The following is a 21,847-nucleotide window of genomic DNA, read 5'->3' as shown; positions in this document are numbered from 1 at the left end:
GCAAAACTTATAATTATACAAAAAGAAACAATCAGTGTTTACGTCTATTACTTTCTAAATGCATCAGTATTTTTCCTGCAGTTTCTTTCTATATATAGACTTAACTTAAAGGGTTTCTTGACAGCCTGTAAGCAACACTGAAATAAGAATGCTATTAATCTTTAATATATGTTCTTATGCCATATAAAATAGTATATTCTACTAAGCAAGTCTGTGACATACATTCAGATTAACAATTTACTCTGCCATTAATTATGTGTACAATAAACATAAATAGTTATTAATTGTCCTTTTAATTATATAATTATGTACAATTAATGTGTAAAATATGTATGCTTGATACTTTCTTATAATTAAGATAAATAAATACTGCATCCACTAAGTTTTCACACACAGAATATAACACACTGATCAGATAAAACTAATGGCACCCCAGGTGGTTCCCTCTTATAATCTATGCATGATCAATCTTCTCATTGAGCATTCTGGATAGACCAGATTGTTCCATGTGATTATTCAGGGGGAGTCCTGGGTTTTTATACAATCCAAAACAGTCTAAAATGACACTGGCAACTGTGATTCTCTTATAATTTTCAAGTTTTACTTTTATTTATCATTTGATATATTTGTACCTTCAATAAAATTAATGTAAAAATAAAATGATGATGGCTTTGATATTTTGGGATCACCCCTGTTTCACATTATTATTGCCCCTTCAGTTATACTGTTGAAAAATTTGAATCTCAGACATAAATGGGTCAAGTGGTTATAGTTGGAAGTAGTGCAAACCTGGATTTATTTTAAGCAATTTTGGGACATATCTTGTTTTAAATGTTAGGGAGCATATTTTGGAATTTTCAAAGAAAACATTTATCTAAGTGTGACAAGATTCAGGAAATGTTTGGTTGTTGTAATTGAACCTAAAGATCAATGACCTGGGACAGGAAGATAAACAAAAGAAACATGATAGTAAAAAGGTTCAGGTAAATAATTTTAGATACATTTATGCATAAAATCTGTTGTTGTTTTTTTTTTTCAAATAAGTATTAAATACAAACTATTTTAGATCTATATTTTTAACCTAAATGTAAGCTAGTTTAAATACAATTGAGGATATTTTAAGAGTATTTAAATGTTATTTTTGTCTATGATTGTATTGAACAAGATGAGTGCATGAAACTATGATGACATTATTTATAAACTTTCATCTGTCATCTATTATTTGAATCTACAAATTTTTAATTACAGAGTCAGCTTGTAAGCAAGTTTGCAAGACTGTTCCAAACTACAAGAAGATGGCAATCCAGCTTTGCTGTGTTTTATCATAGTATATCATTGGCATGCCAGGCATCGATTAAGCCAACTGTAGACCAGGAAAGCTTCAAGGAATATACTACAGTATGTTTTTGTTTTAAAACTAGGTTTTGAAAGTTTCAATTTGAAATTTGAATGAAGGTTTCTGGAACTGATTTTTTTATTGATACTTTGTTGGAAATGCTGTTAATGTTACATGATGACTCTCCAGCTTTATTGATGCAGATGTCACTTTGAGCAGACAGATACAATTAGTGTAGGCAATCGGAATCACCTTATGAAAAGCATTATTTTTTGCAATATTTTTAGAGTGCTTTAGGTTGTAACATCCAGTATGACATAATCTAAAATAATAGTAACAGACATCGTTTCTTTTCTAAACATCGCAGAATTGTCATACTGCTTACCAAAGTTTTCTTGAAATCCTGACACTAAATACTGATGAAGAAAAATAAGAAATCAACATGAAAAAAATTAAATTCACTCAGTAGACCAATATTTAAAAGTAACTACAGAAAAGGTCATTTGAAAATATTAAAGCCTTCATTTTAATCAATGGTCTTGGAACACAATCTTGTAATTCAAGTAATTTTGGATCACTCAAAAGATGTATTTCTAATTCACAAAAGTGCTGATTTTTTTAAAAACAATATATATCAACAGTGAACTGATATTTTTTCTATGGAAACGTTTAAGGAATGTATCATTTTTTTTTATTGATTAATAAAAAAGAAATTAAATGATGTAATTCTGATTGCCTACACATACTGAACTGTCCATGAGTATAACCACAGGGTGTTCCTTAATCCTGGGCTGGATAGCTCCCTCAGAGGGAAGAAGCCCATCCTGGCTTCAGGAGTCAAAAATACAATGTTGTAAGGCAAGTAGTTTGAAGTCTTTGATCCGACCACATGGAGAGGGAAGCGCCCAATGAGAGGGAAGTCGCCCAGTGGTGATTTTATATAATTGTTTTTCTAACTTCTTTCAATGGCTTGTACTTTATTAAATGTTTACTTTAGTTATTTCAGGAATTGTATCTGGAGCATTTTCCACATGTGACCCCTGTGATGGTGAGGGAAAAACTAAGGGACATTTAAAAATCATGAAGAGTGTTAAAGCAGGAATTCAAAAGATAAGATATTTGAATACATTAAAATTTAACCGGATACCAAAATATTATAACTGAACATTGAGTGTAATATTTACCATTAAAGACTTCTAACTTAAACATTTTCATTTGTAGTGCATTACTATTTACTTCACACTGACATATAAATGTTTCAGTGAGTCATGTGATCCATTTTTTGCTCTGTATTATTACAAAAGAAGTTTCTTAATTCCTTAAAAAGGACAATATAATGCTCTTTTCAGAATATTTCATTGGATGTTATATTTTCCTGATTTTCCATGGATATTCTAGAAATTTCCAAGGTTTTTTGCTCAAATAAACCTTGGAAAAATTCTCTGATGCCCTTAAGTTAAGAATCCTCGAAAATATAACAGTATTCCCAGTTGTGAGAAACTTTCCGAGGTTTTCATTTAAAAACCTTGGAAAACAAACACCACGGAAAACACTTTAAAAATCCTTGGAAAATCGTTCCAATACTCCGAGGTCACTCATTTTCCAAGGTTTTCTAAACAAAATCCTCGGAAATTATTTTACGAGTTTTTTTTTTTCTGAAATCCTTGGAAATCGTTCCAATACTCCGAGGTCATACTTTTTACGAGTTTTTTTTTAAAAAAAACTCGGAAATTTTTTACAAGGTTTTTCACCCTCTCCCTATTTTTCCAAGGTTTTTTTAATAGCAAAGTTTTGCATTTTCTTGTTCCAATACTCCGAGGTTTTTTTCCAAGGATTTTGAGCCAAAAACCTTGGAAAATCTACACCCGGGTATGCAAAAAAAATCTAAGTGCCAAAACATGAAAAATGTTTAAAAAAATCAGAACTGCCATTCTTCAAAAATTTATATGTTCATATTGGGTATCAAATTATTCAGCATGAAAAGAAGAACTCAAATATAGTAAGATCAAGTAGATTTTTTTTTATTTTATTTTTTTTTTAAATTCCAAACTTCAGTTAAATGATAATATAGAAAAATATACTGTACCCTTATGCATACCATTTCAATTATATTAAAAAGATAATCTAGTCTCACTACTTGTAGACTTGTTTAGGTTGTGTTTGTTTTCTGTTTTTGTGGTTCATTATCATATATTACCCTAATAAAGTTAGAAAAATAAATGCACAATTTAATAGAAACAATTTAAATTTAAGAACAAATGTAATTGTTATGCACTTATATTTATTTATTAATTGATGATGAATTAATTATTATTATGTACATGTATCTCTATTGAAGTATATATAATTTATATATTCATCCTGTGTAGATGTAACTTATGTATTATATAGTGATTAATTTCTGGAACATTCAAATTAGCATCAGCCACAACGTAAATATTTATGACCCCTCAAGTGGAACCTGCTGTTTTCATAACTACCAAAGTTAAACTCACCTATCTGATATAAGAGAATAGAAAGAGGTAAAGCAGGTTTACAACAAACTATATTACACTGTAGCTCCCAAGTAACTTAATACCCTTGCAGAACAAATCACAGGTCAGAACACTCCTTCCAGGCGGGTCATTTGAACAGAAGCATTGGAAGAAAATGTTTATTAGTGCCTATTCTGCTTAAAAGTTATAACTTGAAATATTATGTTGGAGCATTGGAAATTAGACCAAATGAGTTTAAACTGGACAAATTTACAAGAGTTTTCTGGAAATATGAACTTTTAAACATGTGTATTTCATGATTCAGTTAAAATGGAGGGAACTACATGTATATAACCATTTCTAACAGTAAGTACAAATGTATTTTTATTTTTTAACACTTATTATTTTAGTTTTTTCAAACTTTCTTTGCAAGTATACACTGTTTCAGTTATTGTATTTCTACATACATGTAACTTTTCAATATAAAAGTAGTTAAGGAAATCTTTTTCATTTTAAAATAATGGCGGGAAATTTTAAATCAGAGATTACAATTTTACATTCAAAATATTGGTGATTGATCAAGCAATGAATTTCGAAATTCACATTTAATAAAATTCATAATATGCCTTAATTGTAATTTCTTGTTACTCATGTACATACGTTTATTTTTTCAACATATTAGGTTGCAAACTTTCAAGTCTTGGAGTCACATGAGATGTTTCAACTCAAAGGATGTCAGATGAGGGAAAAGTGATAAATGTACTGTTGAATACAGAATGCTTACAAAACCATCCTGGTAATAATTTAGTTTGTTTTGTTGAAAAAAGTCGAAGTAACAATTGTTTTCATATAAATGCATGTTATTTTCCAAAGTCTGAACAAAATGTTGTTCTTCATGTTTTATAAATATATTATTGTTATACTGACTCCACTGAACAAATCTCAAACTTTCAGTGGTAATTAAGTACTTGTGAAGGATTGAGTAATTTAAACTGCCATAACATAAAAGTTGTCATTATATAAATATAGGAAAAGCAGGGAAATAATTGACACAAGTTTATCATAATGTTGATTTTGACCAAAAAATGAATCATTTTCATCAAAGCATGGTGTTTACTTGATAACTCTGTGCTGATATTCTGCAAAAATCATTTAATTGAAAGTTTTCCATCTTAACTGTTTTTACCCTTTCATGTTTTTTATCAATCATGTTTAAACAATACTAATTATGTTGTAAAGGGAAACCTCGTTAATCGTTAATACAAATGGTGTTATGTTATCAATTAAGCTCAAAAATGCTACAAATGATGTCAGTACTAAAATTGATAACAAAGAATCCAAAAGAAATGAAAATGCCAATATTACATTTCAGGACCAACTGCAGAGCAAGGTTATTGGCATAACCAGCTACAGTAAGAAGGCCGTTGTTCTATTCCGCTTTTTGTATAAAGAGGAGGAATATGCCGGAATATCATTGACAGGGAAAGCATCCAAAAGTGGCGAAAAAAGGCCACCTGTTTGACCAAGAAAAGTTGACAGGAATTTACGGTCAGTGTTTCTTTTTTTTTTTTTTTTTTTTTTATTTAAATTTCATTGAAAGTTTTTGAATTTCATTGGAAGTTTTTAACAGGGATTGAAATTTTTTTTTCATAGCCAATCGTCTTGCAGGACTTGTAAGTGTCTTCAAAATTGCTACTCGTCCATGTAGATAATTTGAATTGTTAATTATTCAAGGGTTAAGTATAATACATTGATTTGTCAAGTCAATATTTATATATAATTTGTTATGTTCTTTACAGATATCATCAAAAGGAATTTTCCGCATGTCACACCAGTGATTGTCAGGGAAAAGCTGCGTGACATTGTCAAGCCATCTTGTGCCAACAAAACAGTGAAACAATAAATATGTGTACAAAATAAACTGTGGGCCGTTTTTTTAGCCATTCAGAACAATATAAAACTGAGAACATTTGAGAACTTGTTTTACTTCATATATGGTGTAAATAAATCTTTAATGTGTCATAATTTTACAGCCTTGTCAATTCAAAATCATTGTTTCACTAGTGCAACTCCCAAGTGAAAAAGATTGTGTGGGACCTTTTTTACAGACTTTTAAAACAGGTATCTCAACACAAGTGTGATATCATGGACATTGACCATGGATGTCATAAAAGATTCCTCAAAATTGGTTTTGAACATGGATAGAATGGACATTGTCCATAGAAAGAATGGACATTGTCCATGGAAAGAATGGACATTGTCCATGGTAAGAATGGACATTGTCCATGGTAAGAATGGACATTGTCCATGGACATCATGGACATTGTCCATGGGTATCATGGACAATGGACATGGAAAGCATGTGGTGGACATGGATAGCATGGACACTGTCCAGGGATATAAGAATTGTCCATGACAATCGGTTTCAAATACTTCCCCTATGGACAGTTCCATGCTTACTATCATGTAAATCCATGACATTCTGTGCCAGGTTAGGTATCAGCCATTAGAGACAAATACCGACTAGACTCAAATGGATGACTGATTTATTGTCATGACATAACTATTACCTTCCTTTGAGTATTCGAATGCAGCAGACGCGCTTTTTGATTACAAATTCTAATGCAATCTCATGAACGTTTTTAAGCATGGGCAGACAGAGAATTTCTAGAAAACACTGTTTTGGCTTGCAATTCAATTCACTTAAAGCCAAAATAATCGCATGTACTTTCATTAAGACCTGTTTTTAAAATATTGTGCAGTGAAAACGAACTTGTTAGTGAAATATTACAAAATTGTTTTTCTAAGGTTTCAATGTTTGTTGACCGACACATTTTCGATTTGCTTTAAATTATTATATAGCTTATGCCAATGGTTTCTGGACATGGAGGCATGGTTTGCTGAACATTGTTAACCAATGGTTAATTTTTCGAGTCCATTGCGAAAAAGACAACGCATAATAAAAGATGAGTTTGAAACATTTTAAAAACTTACCCGGAGACTATCCTGACGAGCGGAACACATAACATCGGACAAGTACTGCGCATCGTGCATTGGTCTACTTAAGACACCATAAAGACCAATCTGTTAGTGTGAATACGCGGCTCCTTCTACATTTTATTAGATGTTTTTCCCTACATTCGGAAATGATTTCATATTAATCCACAAGATGCGAATAACAAATTTTCCGCAATTTAAGCTAACTTCATCTGCCGCAACTGGAGGAGGGAGCCCTATAATTTTCTTGAGAATATGAATTTTAGAAAGGTAATTCAATTGCATTTTAATCTCTTTATAATTGAATATTGATTTAATGGTTATCCTGTGATAAGAAGAAGATGATGAGTTCTACATTGATAACACAAAACTGATAGCGTAAGCTGATATTGATGATCACCGCATGATCGATTAACTTGGGAGGAAAACGTTATTTGATATCTGAAAAGATACGACATACAGGTTTTCACATCTATATTCAGATTGCGAGCCACTTTTCATCGGTTAAAAATCGCGCGTGTCTAGAATTGGACTTTTCAATTATTCACACACATATCTGGCTATCATTCAATTGTTATCTTAAATGCATTAGCAATTGGCTTGATTTTCTTGTTTACAGCTCGTATCATTAGAATAACACTTTTCTTACCCTTGGCCCAAATCGGCTGTTTCGTCTTGAAATCTTAGTTGTCTAAGAATAAAAATTGAAAAAACCAGTGCCTAAACAACCATATCTAATTTACATGTATATCACATAATCATTTAAAGAAATGTTGAATTGAATGCAAATTATTTGTTTTCAATTAGATTGCTTTTATTTACACATGTAAAGTGTAGAAAGCCTTATTAGGCTTCTACTGTCTGTTATGCTGTAGGCAGAATATTTGATGCAATTTGTTTCAAAGAGAACTGTAACCTACCATATATTAAAGTATAATGTTTGTAAATCTAAAAAAGCATATCCTTAAAATCAGAACTAAACCTTTTGAATATTTTGTTTGGGAACATGTGCTTCTGTTTTCATTAGATTATAATTGACATGTGCTATATAATTTTGCAAATATGAACATAAGGATAAGCAAACAAAGTATTTTTTGAAGTATGTTTTGCAAGTATTATAGATGAACACCAATTAAAAAGATTTTGTAATAAACAATAAATCTAATTCAGTTTAAAGCAATGACTGTATTTCATAATTGTTTGCTTTGTTATTATGACATTCGTCTACCAGGTACATTTTGCTGTCATCTACTTCAGTTTTATGAAATATTGGTTGTCATTTACTTCAGTTTTATGAAATCTCTGCTGTCATTTACTTGAATTTCATGATTTGTTTAAAACGCTATGAATGTCTTCAAATTTATGAGGTCTTTGCTGTCATCTACTTCAGTTTTATGAAATATTGGTTGTCATTTACTTCAGTTTTATGAAATCTCTGCTGTCATTTACTTGAATTTCATGATTTGTTTAAAACGCTATGATTTTCTTCAAATTTATGAGGTCTTTGCTGTCATCTACTTCAGTTTTATGAAATATTGGTTGTCATTTACTTCAGTTTTATGAAATCTCTGCTGTCATTTACTTGAATTTCATGATTTGTTTAAAACGCTATGATTTTCTTCAAATTTATGAAGTCTTTGCTGTCATCTACTTCAGTTTTATGAAATATTGGTTGTCATTTACTTCAGTTTTATGAAATCTCTGCTGTCATTTACTTGAATTTCATGATTTGTTTAAAACGCTATGATTTTCTTCAAATTTATGAGGTCTTTGCTGTCATTTACTTCAGTTTTATGAAATATTGGTTGTCATTTACTTCAGTTTTGTGAAATCTCTGCTGTCATTTACTTGAATTTCATGATTTGTTTAAAACGCTATGATTTTCTTCAAATTTATGAGGTCTTTGCTGTCATTTACTTCAGTTTTATGAAATACTGGTTGTCATTTACTTCAGTTTTATGAAATCTCTGCTGTCATTTACTTGAATTTCATGATTTGTTTAAAACGCTATGATTTTCTTCAAATTTATGAGGTCTTTGCTGTCATTTACTTCAGTTTTATGAAATATTGGTTGTCATTTACTTCAGTTTTATGAAATCTCTGCTGTCATTTACTTGAATTTCATGATTTGTTTAAAACGCTATGGTTTTCTTCAAATTTATGAGGTCTTTGCTGTAATTTACTTCAGTTTTATGAAATATTGGTTGTCATTTACTTCAGTTTTATGTAATGTTTGCTGTCATTTACTTGAATTTCATGATTTGTTTAAAACGCTATGATTTTCTTCAAATTTATGAGGTCTTTGCTGTCATTTATTTCAATTTTATGAAATACTGGTTGTCATTTACTTCAGTTTTATGAAATCTCTGCTGTCATTTACTTGAATTTCATGATTTGTTTAAAACGCTATGATTTTCTTCAAATTTATGAGGTCTTTGCTGTCATTTACTTCAGTTTTATGAAATATTGGTTGTCATTTACTTTAGTTTTATGAAATCTCTGCTGTCATTTACTTGAATGTCATGATTTATTTAAAACGCTATGATTTTCTTCAAATTTATGAGGTCTTTGCTGTCATTTACTTCAATTTTATGAAATATTGGTTGTCATTTACTTCAGTTTTATGAAATCTCTGCTGTCATTTACTTGAATTTCATGATTTGTTTAAAACGCTATGGTTTTTCTTCAAATTTTATGAGGTCTTTGCTGTAATTTACTTCAGTTTTATGAAATATTGGTTGTCATTTACTTCAGTTTTATGTAATGTTTGCTGTCATTTACTTGAATTTCATGATTTGTTTAAAACGCTATGATTTTCTTCAAATTTATGAGGTCTTTTGCTGTCATTTATTTCAATTTTATGAAATATGGTTGTCATTTACTTCAGTTTTATGAAATCTCTGCTGTCATTTACTTGAATTTCATGATTTGTTTAAAACGCTATGATTTTCTTCAAATTTATGAGGTCTTTGCTGTCATTTACTTCAGTTTTATGAAATATTGGTTGTCATTTACTTCAGTTTTATGTAATGTTTGCTGTCATTTACTTGAATTTCATGAAATCTTTGCTGTCATCTACTTCAGTTTTATGAAATATTGGTTGTCATTTACTTCAGTTTTATGAAATCTCTGCTGTCATTTACTTGAATTTCATGATTTGTTTAAAACGCTATGATTTTCTTCAAATTTATGAGGTCTTTGCTGTCATTTAATTAAATTTTATGAAATACTGGTAGTCATTTACTTCAATTTTATGAAATGTTTGCTGTCATTTGCTTCAATTTATGAAATCTTTGCTGTCATTTACTTCAATTTAATGAAATGTTTGCTGTCATTTGCTTCAATTTATGAAATCTTTGCTGTCATTTACTTCAATTTAATGAAATGTTTGTTGTCATTTACTTCAATTTAATGAAATGTTTGCTGTCATTTTCTTCAAAATAGTGAGGCCTTTTGTGTCATTAACTTCATTTTTAGGATGTTTGTTGTCATTTACTTCAATTTCATGATGTGTATAATATGCTATCTTTTCAATTTCATGAAATGATGCCTGTCATTAACTTTAACTTTATGAGGTCTTTGCTGTCATTTACTTTAATTTTATGAATTCTTTATTGTCATTTATTTCAATTTTTATGAAATATTTGCTGTGTTATTATGACTGTCATTTTCTTTAGATTAAGGATCTTTTGCTGTCATTTACTTCAATTTTATTATCTTTTTACTGTCATTTACATCAATTATATTAAGCCTTTACTGTCATCTTGACATATTTAAAAGGTTAATGTATTATAATAATAACAACTAACATTTTCTTCTGTTTCAGGAGGTCAGTTTGGAACTTCACAAATTTGATGAGCTAGACTGCTTAATAAAAGGAATACATTATATAGACAGAAACAATGGTAATTGTGAATGCTACTATTGGAAGAATCCTGGTGATTCTAAACTCGCCCAAAAAGAAGCATTCGATTTTCGAGACCCCTATCCTTACCTAGTTGTGAACATAGGTTCTGGTGTGAGTATCTTGACGGTGCGTGGACCAAGTGATTATAAACGTGTTAGTGGAACAAGGTAATTTAATTAAGGACGTTATTATTTATCATATTCTATTTTTAACTCATAACCTTTTGAAAATTCTTAAATGGACTTGTCCAGCTGCTATTTATGAAACTGTTTATAATCAATTATGGGGTTATCAAGATGAAAACTTGTAATTAATTCAGTCAGCCAAAAGTACAAAGGTAGTATTTTTTCTCACTTAAATTGCCTTAGCCTCTTGATTTTGGGCAAACCTATTGCTAAAATTGCTAATTTTGAAGTGAAAAAGCCTGTGTAAGTTCAGATTTTTGGGCAAAAATGCATGATTTTAAAGAAAAAAGCTGTTATGTAAGATGAAAAATCACTGCTGGTCTGGCACTTTAAAGGTGGCTTCGGTTCCAGTTTAGTTTGGTTTTTTTGCACACACAGATAGATTGCATTACACAGATAGATTGCATTACACAGATAGATTGCATTTTAAATCAATTATATTTATACACAGAAAGGGAAGATATATTAAATTATGTCTCTAGTGGGTTGTCCATCCATCGGTCGGTCTGTCTGCGCTAACTAAGGACTACTGAAGTAATTCAGTAAACTTACGGAATGTCAGTGGTTCTACTCAGGTTCCAATTTGTGCCTGAAATAATGCAAGGAGCGGCATCTGAGGTATTCATCCACCAGTTAAGCTGAAAAATGGCCTTATGACCATTTAAGTGTTGGTGTGACTTAAAACCAAAGCAAAAATCAGACTCTTATAATGTAATTGACACAAGCATAATTGTGTATATTATTATGAAGTGTTAGTATTCTGTGGACAAGATACTAACTTTCATTGCTCAGATTTTCTTTCTTTATAAAAGGGGAAGAGAAAACTTTTTAAACTGTTTTCCTTATGTTTGTGCCTGAAATAATGCATGGCAAGGTATCTGAGGTCTTCCTCCAACAGTAAAGCTGTAAAGTCACCATATTGCTTATACTGTGTTGTTGCAATGTAAAACTCAAACCAAAAAAAATAAATAGATTGTCATGTATAGATGGCAAGTTTTGATAGAAACATTTGTATTGAACTTTGTTTTTTGTGTTTTTTTTTGTTTTTTTAAAGAATGAGACTGTATAAATTGATAAATTGTAACAGCTGTTTTTATTGGAATCAATTCATTTAACATGTATATGTGTAAATTTAATATTGTCTTTTACTGAACAATGACATTGCTGACATAGCAATATAATCTTAAAGATTTTTATTGACCAATGAAATCAAGGAGTGTATACAGTAAAAGCCATATTGTTTGTCCAAATGATTAATGAGCCGCGTCACGACAAAACCAACATAGTGGGTTAGCGACCAGCATGGATCCAAACCAGCCTGCGCATCTGCGCAGTCTGATCAGGATCCATGCTGTTCGCTATCAGTTTCTCTACTAGTTATACGATTTGTAAGCGAACAGCATTAATCCTGATCAGACTGTGCGGATGCGCAGGCTTGTCTGGATTCATGCTGGTCGTAAAACCCATTATGTTGGTTTTGTCGTGACGCGACTCATTTGATCCACAGTTGATGTTTAGCAAAGAAGAAATTCATACTTCCTGTTTCAAAAGATTGCCTTTGTCTCTAATTTTACATTAGCTATTGTAAGAAAATACGCAAAATGTGCTCTGTATTAAATATATGTTATAACCTGTATTTAATGTTTTCAGTTTAGGTGGTGGTACATTCCTGGGTTTATGCTGTCTGTTGACAGGCTGTGAAACATTTGAAGAGGCCATTAATTTAGCCGCAAAAGGTAAAAAGATGTTACATTGTAATCTGAATTTGACGTAATTTACGAGATAAGATAATTAAATCTGACATTCATCATGATTATTCTTAATGAAGAGGTGATATTCACTGACTCCCCGCTAAACTGCAGTTTATGGTTGAAATGGCAGGTAAAGGTGCTTTAAGTTGACAAGCCTAAAAGCAGAATTAAAGTACATTTTGTATGCAAACACTGAATTGTTTTTCAGCCTAGTATTACAGGTATGTTTATAAATCTTTATAAGGTTAACTTAACTGTTTGTACCACTTGTCTACCACTGGCAAAATTTAGTATTTTATAAGACCTATGAAATTTTTGTTGTCCTTTAATTAATAGTAAAATTGCCTTAGAAAAGATTGTTTACATTGTGAGTGGTCTTTGATGTGCAATATTAACTTTAATAATGGAGAAATAAGTTGATGTAGAACAGTTGTTTCTTCTGTCATAAAATTGAAATTTAGTATTCACTTCTATAGTTCTATACTTCACATTAAACTTGTAGGTTAGAATTTAGTTGAAACATTGCAGTTTGGGTAAGGGTTGGGGGTTGGTTGTGGCTTAGTGGTTAATATAGCTGACGAGTTCAAAAACTGCCCAAGACTTTGGATTCTTTCATGTCAGGCTAAAAAGTTAGCTTGAAGAAGGTTTGCACAAGATATTCCTCCACCAGGATAGCTAGGAAGTCACATTAACATTAATTTGAATTCAGTACTTTGTCTGTGCTTCCAGCTGTATCTTACAGTAATTCAGAAACTTTAGTTTATACAGAATATATTTTATTCTGATTATGTTTGAAGCTATAAGGTTATAAACACACACTAGAATCCGTTCCCGGAACCAACCAGCACTGACCAATAAGTCTTAAGTTTCTTGCTGAATGAAAGAACAGCTTGCTCTTGGCGGGGTTCGAACCCACAAAGCTAGCAATACTTAGTTTACAAGTCTGACCTCATTTTGTTGTTTTAGTTCACTTGAGCACAATGTGCTTTGAACAGAGATGATCTTTTATGATAGCATGATATCTGATTGATGTTATTCACAACTTCTTCACACAACACCTCCTCCTCATCTTAGTAACATGGTACATATGGATCAAACTTGACAGAATTGACACTTTGGTGACCGTCTACAAAAATGATATAAATAGTTCCAGTCTATCACAGAAGCTCAAAATAGACTTAAACTAGAAATGTGTCCATAGGACACGGGTGCCCCCACCGCGCCACTGTTCTGTCAATCTTTTTACTAAGTCAAGGGAAATAACTCTACAAATACTGGATAAATCCACAAGCGAAACCCCAGGTGCAAATCTAAAATATGGTGAGCAACCTGCCCATAAGGTTTAATGACTATGTCAAATCCTTTTTGAGAAACTTGCGACACAAGTTGAAAATTGCAAAAATTTTCTAAGTGAAGGGCAATAACTCTAAAAATACTAAATAAATCCAGACGAAAATACCTGGTGCACAACTGCACATGCTGATCAATATTCCTGTAAAGTTGCATGACTCTAGGTCAAATACTTTTTGAGTTATGTGCGACACAAGTTGAAAATTGCAAAATTTTACTAAGTCAAGGGCAATAACTCTGAAAATACTAAAAATATCCAGACGAAAATACCCAGGTGCACAACTACACATGCTGATCAACATTCCTGTAAAGTTTCATGACTCTAGGTCAAATACTTTTTGAGTTATGTGCGACGCAAGTTGAAAATTTCAAAATTTTACTAAGTCAAGGGCAATAACTCAGAAAATACTAAGAATATCCAGACGAAAATACCCAGGTGCACCACTACACATGCTGATCAACATTCCTGTAAAGTTTCATGACTCAAGGTCAAATACATTTTGAGTTACATGCGACACAAGTTGAAAATTGCAAAATTTTACTAAGTCAAGGGCAATGACTCTGAAAATACTAAAAATATCCAGACGAAAATACCTAGGTGCACAACTACACATGCTGATCAACATTCCTGTAAAGTTTCATGACTCTAGGTCAAATACTTTTTGAGTTACATGTGACACAAGTTGAAAATTGCAAAATTTTACTAAGTCAAGGGCAATAACTCTGAAAATACTAAAAATATCCAGACGAAAATACACAGGTGCACAACTACACATGCTGATCAACATTCCTGTAAAGTTTCATGACTCTAGGTCAAATACTTTTTGAGTTACATGCGACACAAGTTGAAAATTGCAAAATTTTACAAAGTCAAGGGCAATAACTCTGAAAATACTAAAAATATCCAGACGAAAATACCCAGGTGCACAACTACACATGCTGATCAACATTCCTGTAAACTTTCATGACTCTAGGTCAAATACATTATGAGTTACGTGCGACACAAAAGTGAACGGAAGGACGGACGGACAGACGGACAAGGGTAAATCTAAATGCCCGCCACTAACGTGGGGGCACAATAAAACAATGTAATTTGAAAATACTATGTTTAAAGCTGCAAGCCTCCAGATGAGCCAAAATATTTCAAGAAAATCAATATTTAGAAAAATGTACTAAAATTTCAAGAACGGTAAAAATATTGAAGATCCAAGTTATAGTTAACTATTTACATGTTATGTGCGGTTTAAGACTGATTTTGCAGTATTTTATCAACTTATTGTGCCCCCACGTTAGTGGCGGGCATTTAGATTTATCCTTGTCCGTCCGTCCGTCTGTCCGTCCTTCCGTCCGTCCGTCCGTTCACTTTTGTGTCGCACGTAACTCAAAAAGTATTTGACCTAGAGTCATGAAACTTTACAGGAATGTTGATCAGCATGTGTAGTTGTGCACCTGGGTATTTTCGTCTGGATATTTTTAGTATTTTCAGAGTTATTGCCCTTGACTTAGTAAAATTTTGCAATTTTCAACTTGTGTCGCATGTAACTCAAAAAGTATTTGACCTAGAGTCATGAAACTTTATAGGAATGTTGATCAGCATGTGTAGTTGTGCACCTGGGTATTTTCGTCTGGATTTACTTAGTATTTTTAGAGTTATTGCCCTTCACTTAGAAATTTTTTGCAATTTTCAACTTGTGTAGCAAGTTTCTCAAAAAGGATTTGACATATTAATTAAACCTTATGGGCAGGTTGCTCAGCATATTTTAGATTTGCACCTGGGGTTTCGCTTGTGGATTTATCCAGTATTTGTAGAGTTATTTCCCTTGACTTAGTAAAAAGATTGACAGAACAGTGGCGCGGTGGGGGCACCCGTGTCCTATGGACACATTTCTAGTTTCTACTGCGTTACTAACTCAGTAAGGGCTCTTTTTGCATATGTGGACCACGTTTTGGTAATTTTCTTGGATTGTAAGTGCCGATTGCAATATGTAAATTACTTTTTCTGTTCACCTTGCAATATTTTACTTTTAAATACATTTCCAAAATTTTCATGAAAATAAACATGAATCTGGAGGTGTGCTGCTTTTAAGCTTAGGCTAAGATTGGTATAAAGCATACATGTTTAGTCCCTGCTTCAAACCTACATTGGTGAAAGACTGGTATTTTGTGATTGTCACTACTCCAACTGCCAAGGTCCTCTTGATAAGTATTAGTGTATAAATGTATATCATATTATAGGTGATGCTACAAAAGTGGACAAATTGGTGAAGGATATATATGGGGGTGATTACAACTCCAGTAAATTCAAGCTGCCAGGTGATATTGTTGCTAGCAGGTAATAACCCTTGTATCTTACCTCCTTAATGTTGATTAAATTTCACAGTAGAATGCAACAGTTTGAAAGAAAAACAATATGCTTTTTGTACATTGTAGTTATGTGACAGATTCATTGAGAAGTCACTCAAACCAAATTGTTTGTTTGTGTTTATGACTTAAGATTTTTTTTTTTTAAATTGAATATAACATCTTCAATAAAACTATCCCACTGATAAAAGTTGAGGTCATCTGACTACAATACAGAATATCTTAAAGATTATCCTTATAGTCAGGACTTGAAGCGTTCATATTCAAATAATTGTTTTGTTCATTGTTTTCTTAAAGTACTAAGATGTACACAATTTAAATAATTTTTGAACTTTGAGAATCTATATAAGGAACTGTTTTATTCCTTTGATCAAATCACACCATTTATCTCCTTTGATATATATGAGGTAAAAGTATTTTTAACTTCATTATCAAGTTTTCTGGGACAGAACACTTGTAAGCTTTCATGGCATTCTGCCCATTTCCAAAATGTATTGTGTAAATATTGTTCATCATAATGTAAATGTATCGAATAAAACCATGTTTTCAATCCAAATTTTCAGTTTTGGTCAGATGAATTTACACGATAAAAGAGAAGCTGCGTCCAAGGAGGACCTTGCTAAATCAACACTATCAACCATAACAAATAATATAGGATCTATTGCTAGAATGTGTGCTGTGACCGAGGTATGAAATGTTTTTTCTTGTAATGGGGCTGCCCCCATTTCATTTTGTTTCCATATCTGATAAATAAATCGCTTTCTCATTGTTGTTATAATTGTGTAATATTTATATTTATTTCATATTTATTTATTTTCCCGGAAGGAAAGCCATTTGGATGACCCACTCTAAAAAATTCTGTTGGTAAATTTAGTTTTTGGGAAAAATTGCAACAATTTTAAGAAAAAGTTTCTCTATTTCAAGAAATATGTTGATAATAGTGCTAAATCAGTAAATAAGCGCACATATAATGTAAATTATTACTTGAATCTTTTTACATTTTTGTTTAAATCTTAGTACATTTTTCTCAAGTTTGATCTTCATGAAATATTTTGGCTCATCTGGAGGCATACACTTTAAACATTGTTTCCACTTACAACCCATATTACAGATCTTCTAACGGTGAAAAATACATGTGTAGTAAATCTAATGGGTATATGTAGTTAAATTTTTTTTTAGAAAATTGAGCGTGTAGTTTTTGTTGGTAATTTCCTGCGGGTTAACACAATCTCAATGAAACTGCTGGCTTTTGCGATGGAATACTGGTCCAATGGTGCAATGAAGGCTCTTTTCCTAGAACATGAGGTATTTACAGACTGTGTTCTAACTTACTTCACACGATACATTTGTAACATTGATTTTCATTGGATGATTAAAGTTTTATATTTATTTATCTATTTAACATTGCTGCTGTAAAATTATGAATTTATTTGTATATTGGAAATCAACGAATGAAATTGTGTAGTTTAATGATTTTTTTTTATAGATTTTAGACAAGTTATATTGCCGTATAATTATGTATGTAGGGCGGTTGTTTGCTATATAGCCCTTGTCTAGCAGATCTGGTTATTTAAGCTCAGACTGTTCATACTGGGCGACATAGTTTGTCAGAAGTCTCTATGACATAAGTACATGTAAATTGTAATTATATACAAATATTTGGAGGTTTTTATGGATAGTTTCATGTCGACTAATGTTGAAGATGCCTTTAGCTTTTATTTTCTTTTGAAACAACGATTCTGTGTTGTGTGTTTCAGACTAAGTAGTTCAGTAATTTTATCTCAGAATATGCATCATATCACTGTTAAGCCTTCTTTGACCTGTCAGTGACAATCGTTTCTAAAAATAGAAGCTCGAGAAACAATCACTGCTTCAGTAATTTAAATATAGAGAACAGAGGTATTGAGGTGTTTGCTTATTGTTTATGTATTTTATTGTGGGCAAATATCATTTTCCACCGTCATTCTTTTGATTTGACTATTATATGAAATGATTTATCTAAAAATAAAACATATTTGACCTTTATAAAAGCTGAAGTCCATTTCAACATCCCTGTTACAACTAATTTTTACATAACCGTAAATTCTTGTTTTTCAGGGATATTTTGGGGCCATGGGATGTTTAATGGAATATATACGTCTCGGACAACAGTTGAATGGAGTCGTAAATGGACATTTAGACAAACATAGATAGAAAATACTTGTTGTGCTCAATTAATCAGCATTGATCAATAATGTGTTCAAGTGACCGGTTCCCTGATTCTACATGTTGTGTGTTCTACGTGTAGCGTGGTGAAGGAATATTCTTGTTCATGAAGAGGCTGCCTCAATATTTGTGCAAAAAAAACAACAACAAAAACCCATATATGTGCAAAAAAACAAACAAGAAAAGCCAGTAGGCATATCATAAAATTTCATTTAAAAATCATGTTTTCAAATGATGCTATCAGTGTTACATTTTTCTCGAGGGAATGAAGTTTGATATTGAATGTGTTATCACAGGATATTGTGGGGGTTGGTGTTTAGATGTGTAAGAATAAAATCACCTGAAAAATTAATTATATGCTTGCTGAACATTGTGTGAAAATTCTGCTACATCATGCTTAATACACTAAAAATTAAAATCTATTTCAGTTTTAAAGCAGCAGTGGGGATATGGCACTCTGAATCTTACTTCTTGTTCACCAGGGAAGATTTCAAACAATTTTAAAATTTGGAGTCATGTTCATTTAGAGGAGGGGTGGGGGGATAGCATTTTGGTTGTTTTATGTATCGGTTCTCATGGCATGTTGTATTTTTATGAACCATTTTTGGAAGTATATACAAGTAGGTACTAGAGTAACAAAATTGTAACAACTAAGAAGTGGGCATTGTATTGGTGCTGCTGGGAATAGGATACTAGATAGCTATGTAAATTATATATATATAGTATATGTTGTATCTCTGTTTTAAATGGAGAGCTTGATAAAGACTTAGTTTGAATGCTGTTTTATGCTGACCTCAGCAGATATTTTACGTAACATAGGCTTTAAGCTTATAGTGATCTCATTATTTGTCTGTGCTACATACTGCTTTATATAATTATCAGTCCATGGAATGTTTATATTAACATAAACTCTAAGCTCAATAGGTTCAATAAACCTAGCCTTTTTTTTGTGTTTTGGGTATTCTTCAGGGATTTCATTTCTTCCCTACCTTATATAAAATCTTCTTTAGGGATTCAATTTTTCCCTACCTTCTTATATAAAATCTTAATGGAACTTTTTTCATTTTTTGAGTGCCAATGGTGGCAATGGTAGCTTGATGTTATAGATAAAAGTCAGATCACATCTTAATGCATATTTTTATAACAGTTTTTAACCAGTTTTATAACTAAATCTTGGACCACCTGAAATTTTCAATAGTTATACAGAATAAGACTTTTTCATAAAACCAGTGTTGCTAGGGGGTGTGGATGGTTGCTTGCATTTACGCCTACTGTCCTGAGACAGGGTCAATCAAACCAAGCCTGCATTATTTTCATTTTTGCTATTTTTTGCGTTTATTTCAGAAATTCTGGGTTTTTTCCCCTTCTATTTAAAAGTTTCTTTTTTTTTAAAAATGATTTTGTCCTCATGAGATTGTGTTTAGTTAAGGCCTGTATTTTGGGATTACTTTTAATTAGTTCCATAAGCAGTTATGTATTTTATAGTTTAGTTATGTCATAATTTGTTGATATTAAAATCATTGGTTTTATATAACAAAATAGTTTTTTTACGAGCTTCATAGCCGCTGCTGTACCTTGTCATAATGTGTTTGATTGTTATATTATTTTTATACATGTATATTTATATAGAGATTTCATAGTTTTTATTTGAAATTGTTTACAGTGACTGTAACTCTGATTGGTCAGAATTGAGTGAAATGATAGAATTGACCAATGACAACGTTACAGTATAATTTGAACAGTTTCAAAATATGTTTCCATTCATACATGTATTGTTCAATTCACATTGTTTAATTATCAATTAAGTCTTTTTATAAGCTTACTTATTTTAATACTTATTTAATGCTCAAGGTTAAGCAATCAGTTTTCTGTTGTCTATAATTGATATATGAAGTTTCTGGAGGTCTCTTGATTTAATCTACATCAAACTTTGTCACAAATATGGCATAAGGTCAGTGCTGTAGGTTCGAATCCCATCAGGCACTTTGGAATCTTTCATGTGAGGAAGCTATCCAGCTAGCTTACAGAACATTGGTAGTTCTACTCAGTTGCCAGCTTGTTTTTGAATATTGCAAAAATGGGCATGTTAAGCCTTCCTGCACCAGTTAAGCTGGAAAAGTCACTGAATGGTGTGACTTTAAAATACATCAAAACAAATAAAAAAAGGAAAACTAAGTCACTGGCTTGTATCAAATATTACTCTTATTCTTCTCTTAATTGAGTTATATGCTTGAACTTATCTAAAAAAAAGATATTTAACATATTTAACCACCTTCAATGAAAGATCACCTTGTAAATAAAGGTCACTGTTAATTGCTTCATTGATTAAATAGAATAGAATAACCTTCAAATAAAGACCACTTGTCTGTAAAAGTCATGTTAAGTCTCTCTTTTGGATGTCTTATGCTCAAAGATTTGATTACCCTGTAAATAAAGGCCACTCCTAGATTATTCCTTCATTGATTAAATAGAACAGAGTAACCTCCAAATAAAGACAACTTATCTATAAAGGCCATTTTGGTTATTCTTTTGGATTGCCTTTGTTCACATATTTGACTGTAATTGCAGTGTTCATACAGCCAGCATGCTGTAAAAGATGAATTTTGTAAAAGTAGTCTAATCAAAATGCTTCTTTGTGCATATTGTATATATTATTTCATTTTTAATTTATTATTTTTGAGGTTTTGTTAGCTCACCTGTCACAAAGTGACAGGGTGAGCTTTTGTGATCGCTTTTCGTCCGTCCGTCGTCCGTCCGTCCGTAAACTTTTGCTTTAAATGACATCTCCTCATAAACCACTGAGCCAATTTCAACCAAACTTCACAGGAATGTTCCTTTGGTGGTCACCTTTAAAAATTGTTCAAAGAATTTAATTCCATGCAGAACTCTGGTTGCCATGGCAACCGAAAGAAAAATCTTTAAATATCTTCTTTTAAACAACCCTAAGAGCTAGAGCTTAGATATTTGGCATGAAACATCTTCTAATGAGTGTCTACCAAGTTTGTTCAAATAAAAGCCCTGGGGTCAAAATTGGCCCCGCCCCAGGGGGTCATTGATTTTCCCTATATGCATATAGTAAAAACTTAAAAAATCTTCTTTTAAAGAACCCAAAAGGCTAGAGCTAAGATATTTGGCATGAAACATCTTCTAGTGAGTGTCTACCAAGTTTGTTCAAATAAAAGCCCTGGGGTCAAAATTGGCCCGCCCCAGGGGGTCATTGATTTTCCCTATATGCATATAGTAAAAACTTAAAAAATCTTTTTTTAAAGAACCCAAAGAGC

General features: G+C 31.8%; 1 protein-coding gene and 1 long non-coding RNA gene across 2 annotated transcripts; both read left to right on the top strand.

Moving 5' to 3' along the window:
• The first annotated feature begins 3,527 nt into the window (after positions 1–3,527).
• Positions 3,528–5,351, top strand: LOC132744476 (uncharacterized). Its single transcript, XR_009627703.1, has 3 exons — positions 3,528–4,176; positions 4,493–4,606; positions 5,183–5,351. It is a non-coding gene; the product is annotated as an uncharacterized LOC132744476 (long non-coding RNA).
• Positions 5,352–10,618: 5,267 nt separating this feature from the next.
• Positions 10,619–20,550, top strand: LOC132744475 (pantothenate kinase 2, mitochondrial-like; the record flags this gene model as incomplete). The annotated part of the gene is made up of 6 exons (XM_060733198.1): positions 10,619–10,881; positions 12,550–12,635; positions 16,236–16,332; positions 16,925–17,048; positions 17,541–17,666; positions 18,459–20,550. Coding segments are annotated over 6 exons (792 nt in total), but the record flags the coding sequence as incomplete, so codon positions are not given.
• Between the last annotated feature and the right edge of the window lie 1,297 nt (positions 20,551–21,847).

This window comes from Ruditapes philippinarum, unplaced genomic scaffold (assembly GCF_026571515.1).
Source record: "Ruditapes philippinarum isolate M1 unplaced genomic scaffold, ASM2657151v2 ctg619_1_1_1_1, whole genome shotgun sequence".
Lineage (NCBI taxonomy): Eukaryota > Metazoa > Mollusca > Bivalvia > Venerida > Veneridae > Ruditapes > Ruditapes philippinarum.
Note: the sequence above shows the minus strand (reverse complement) of the source record. Positions and strands in the feature narration are given on the sequence as shown.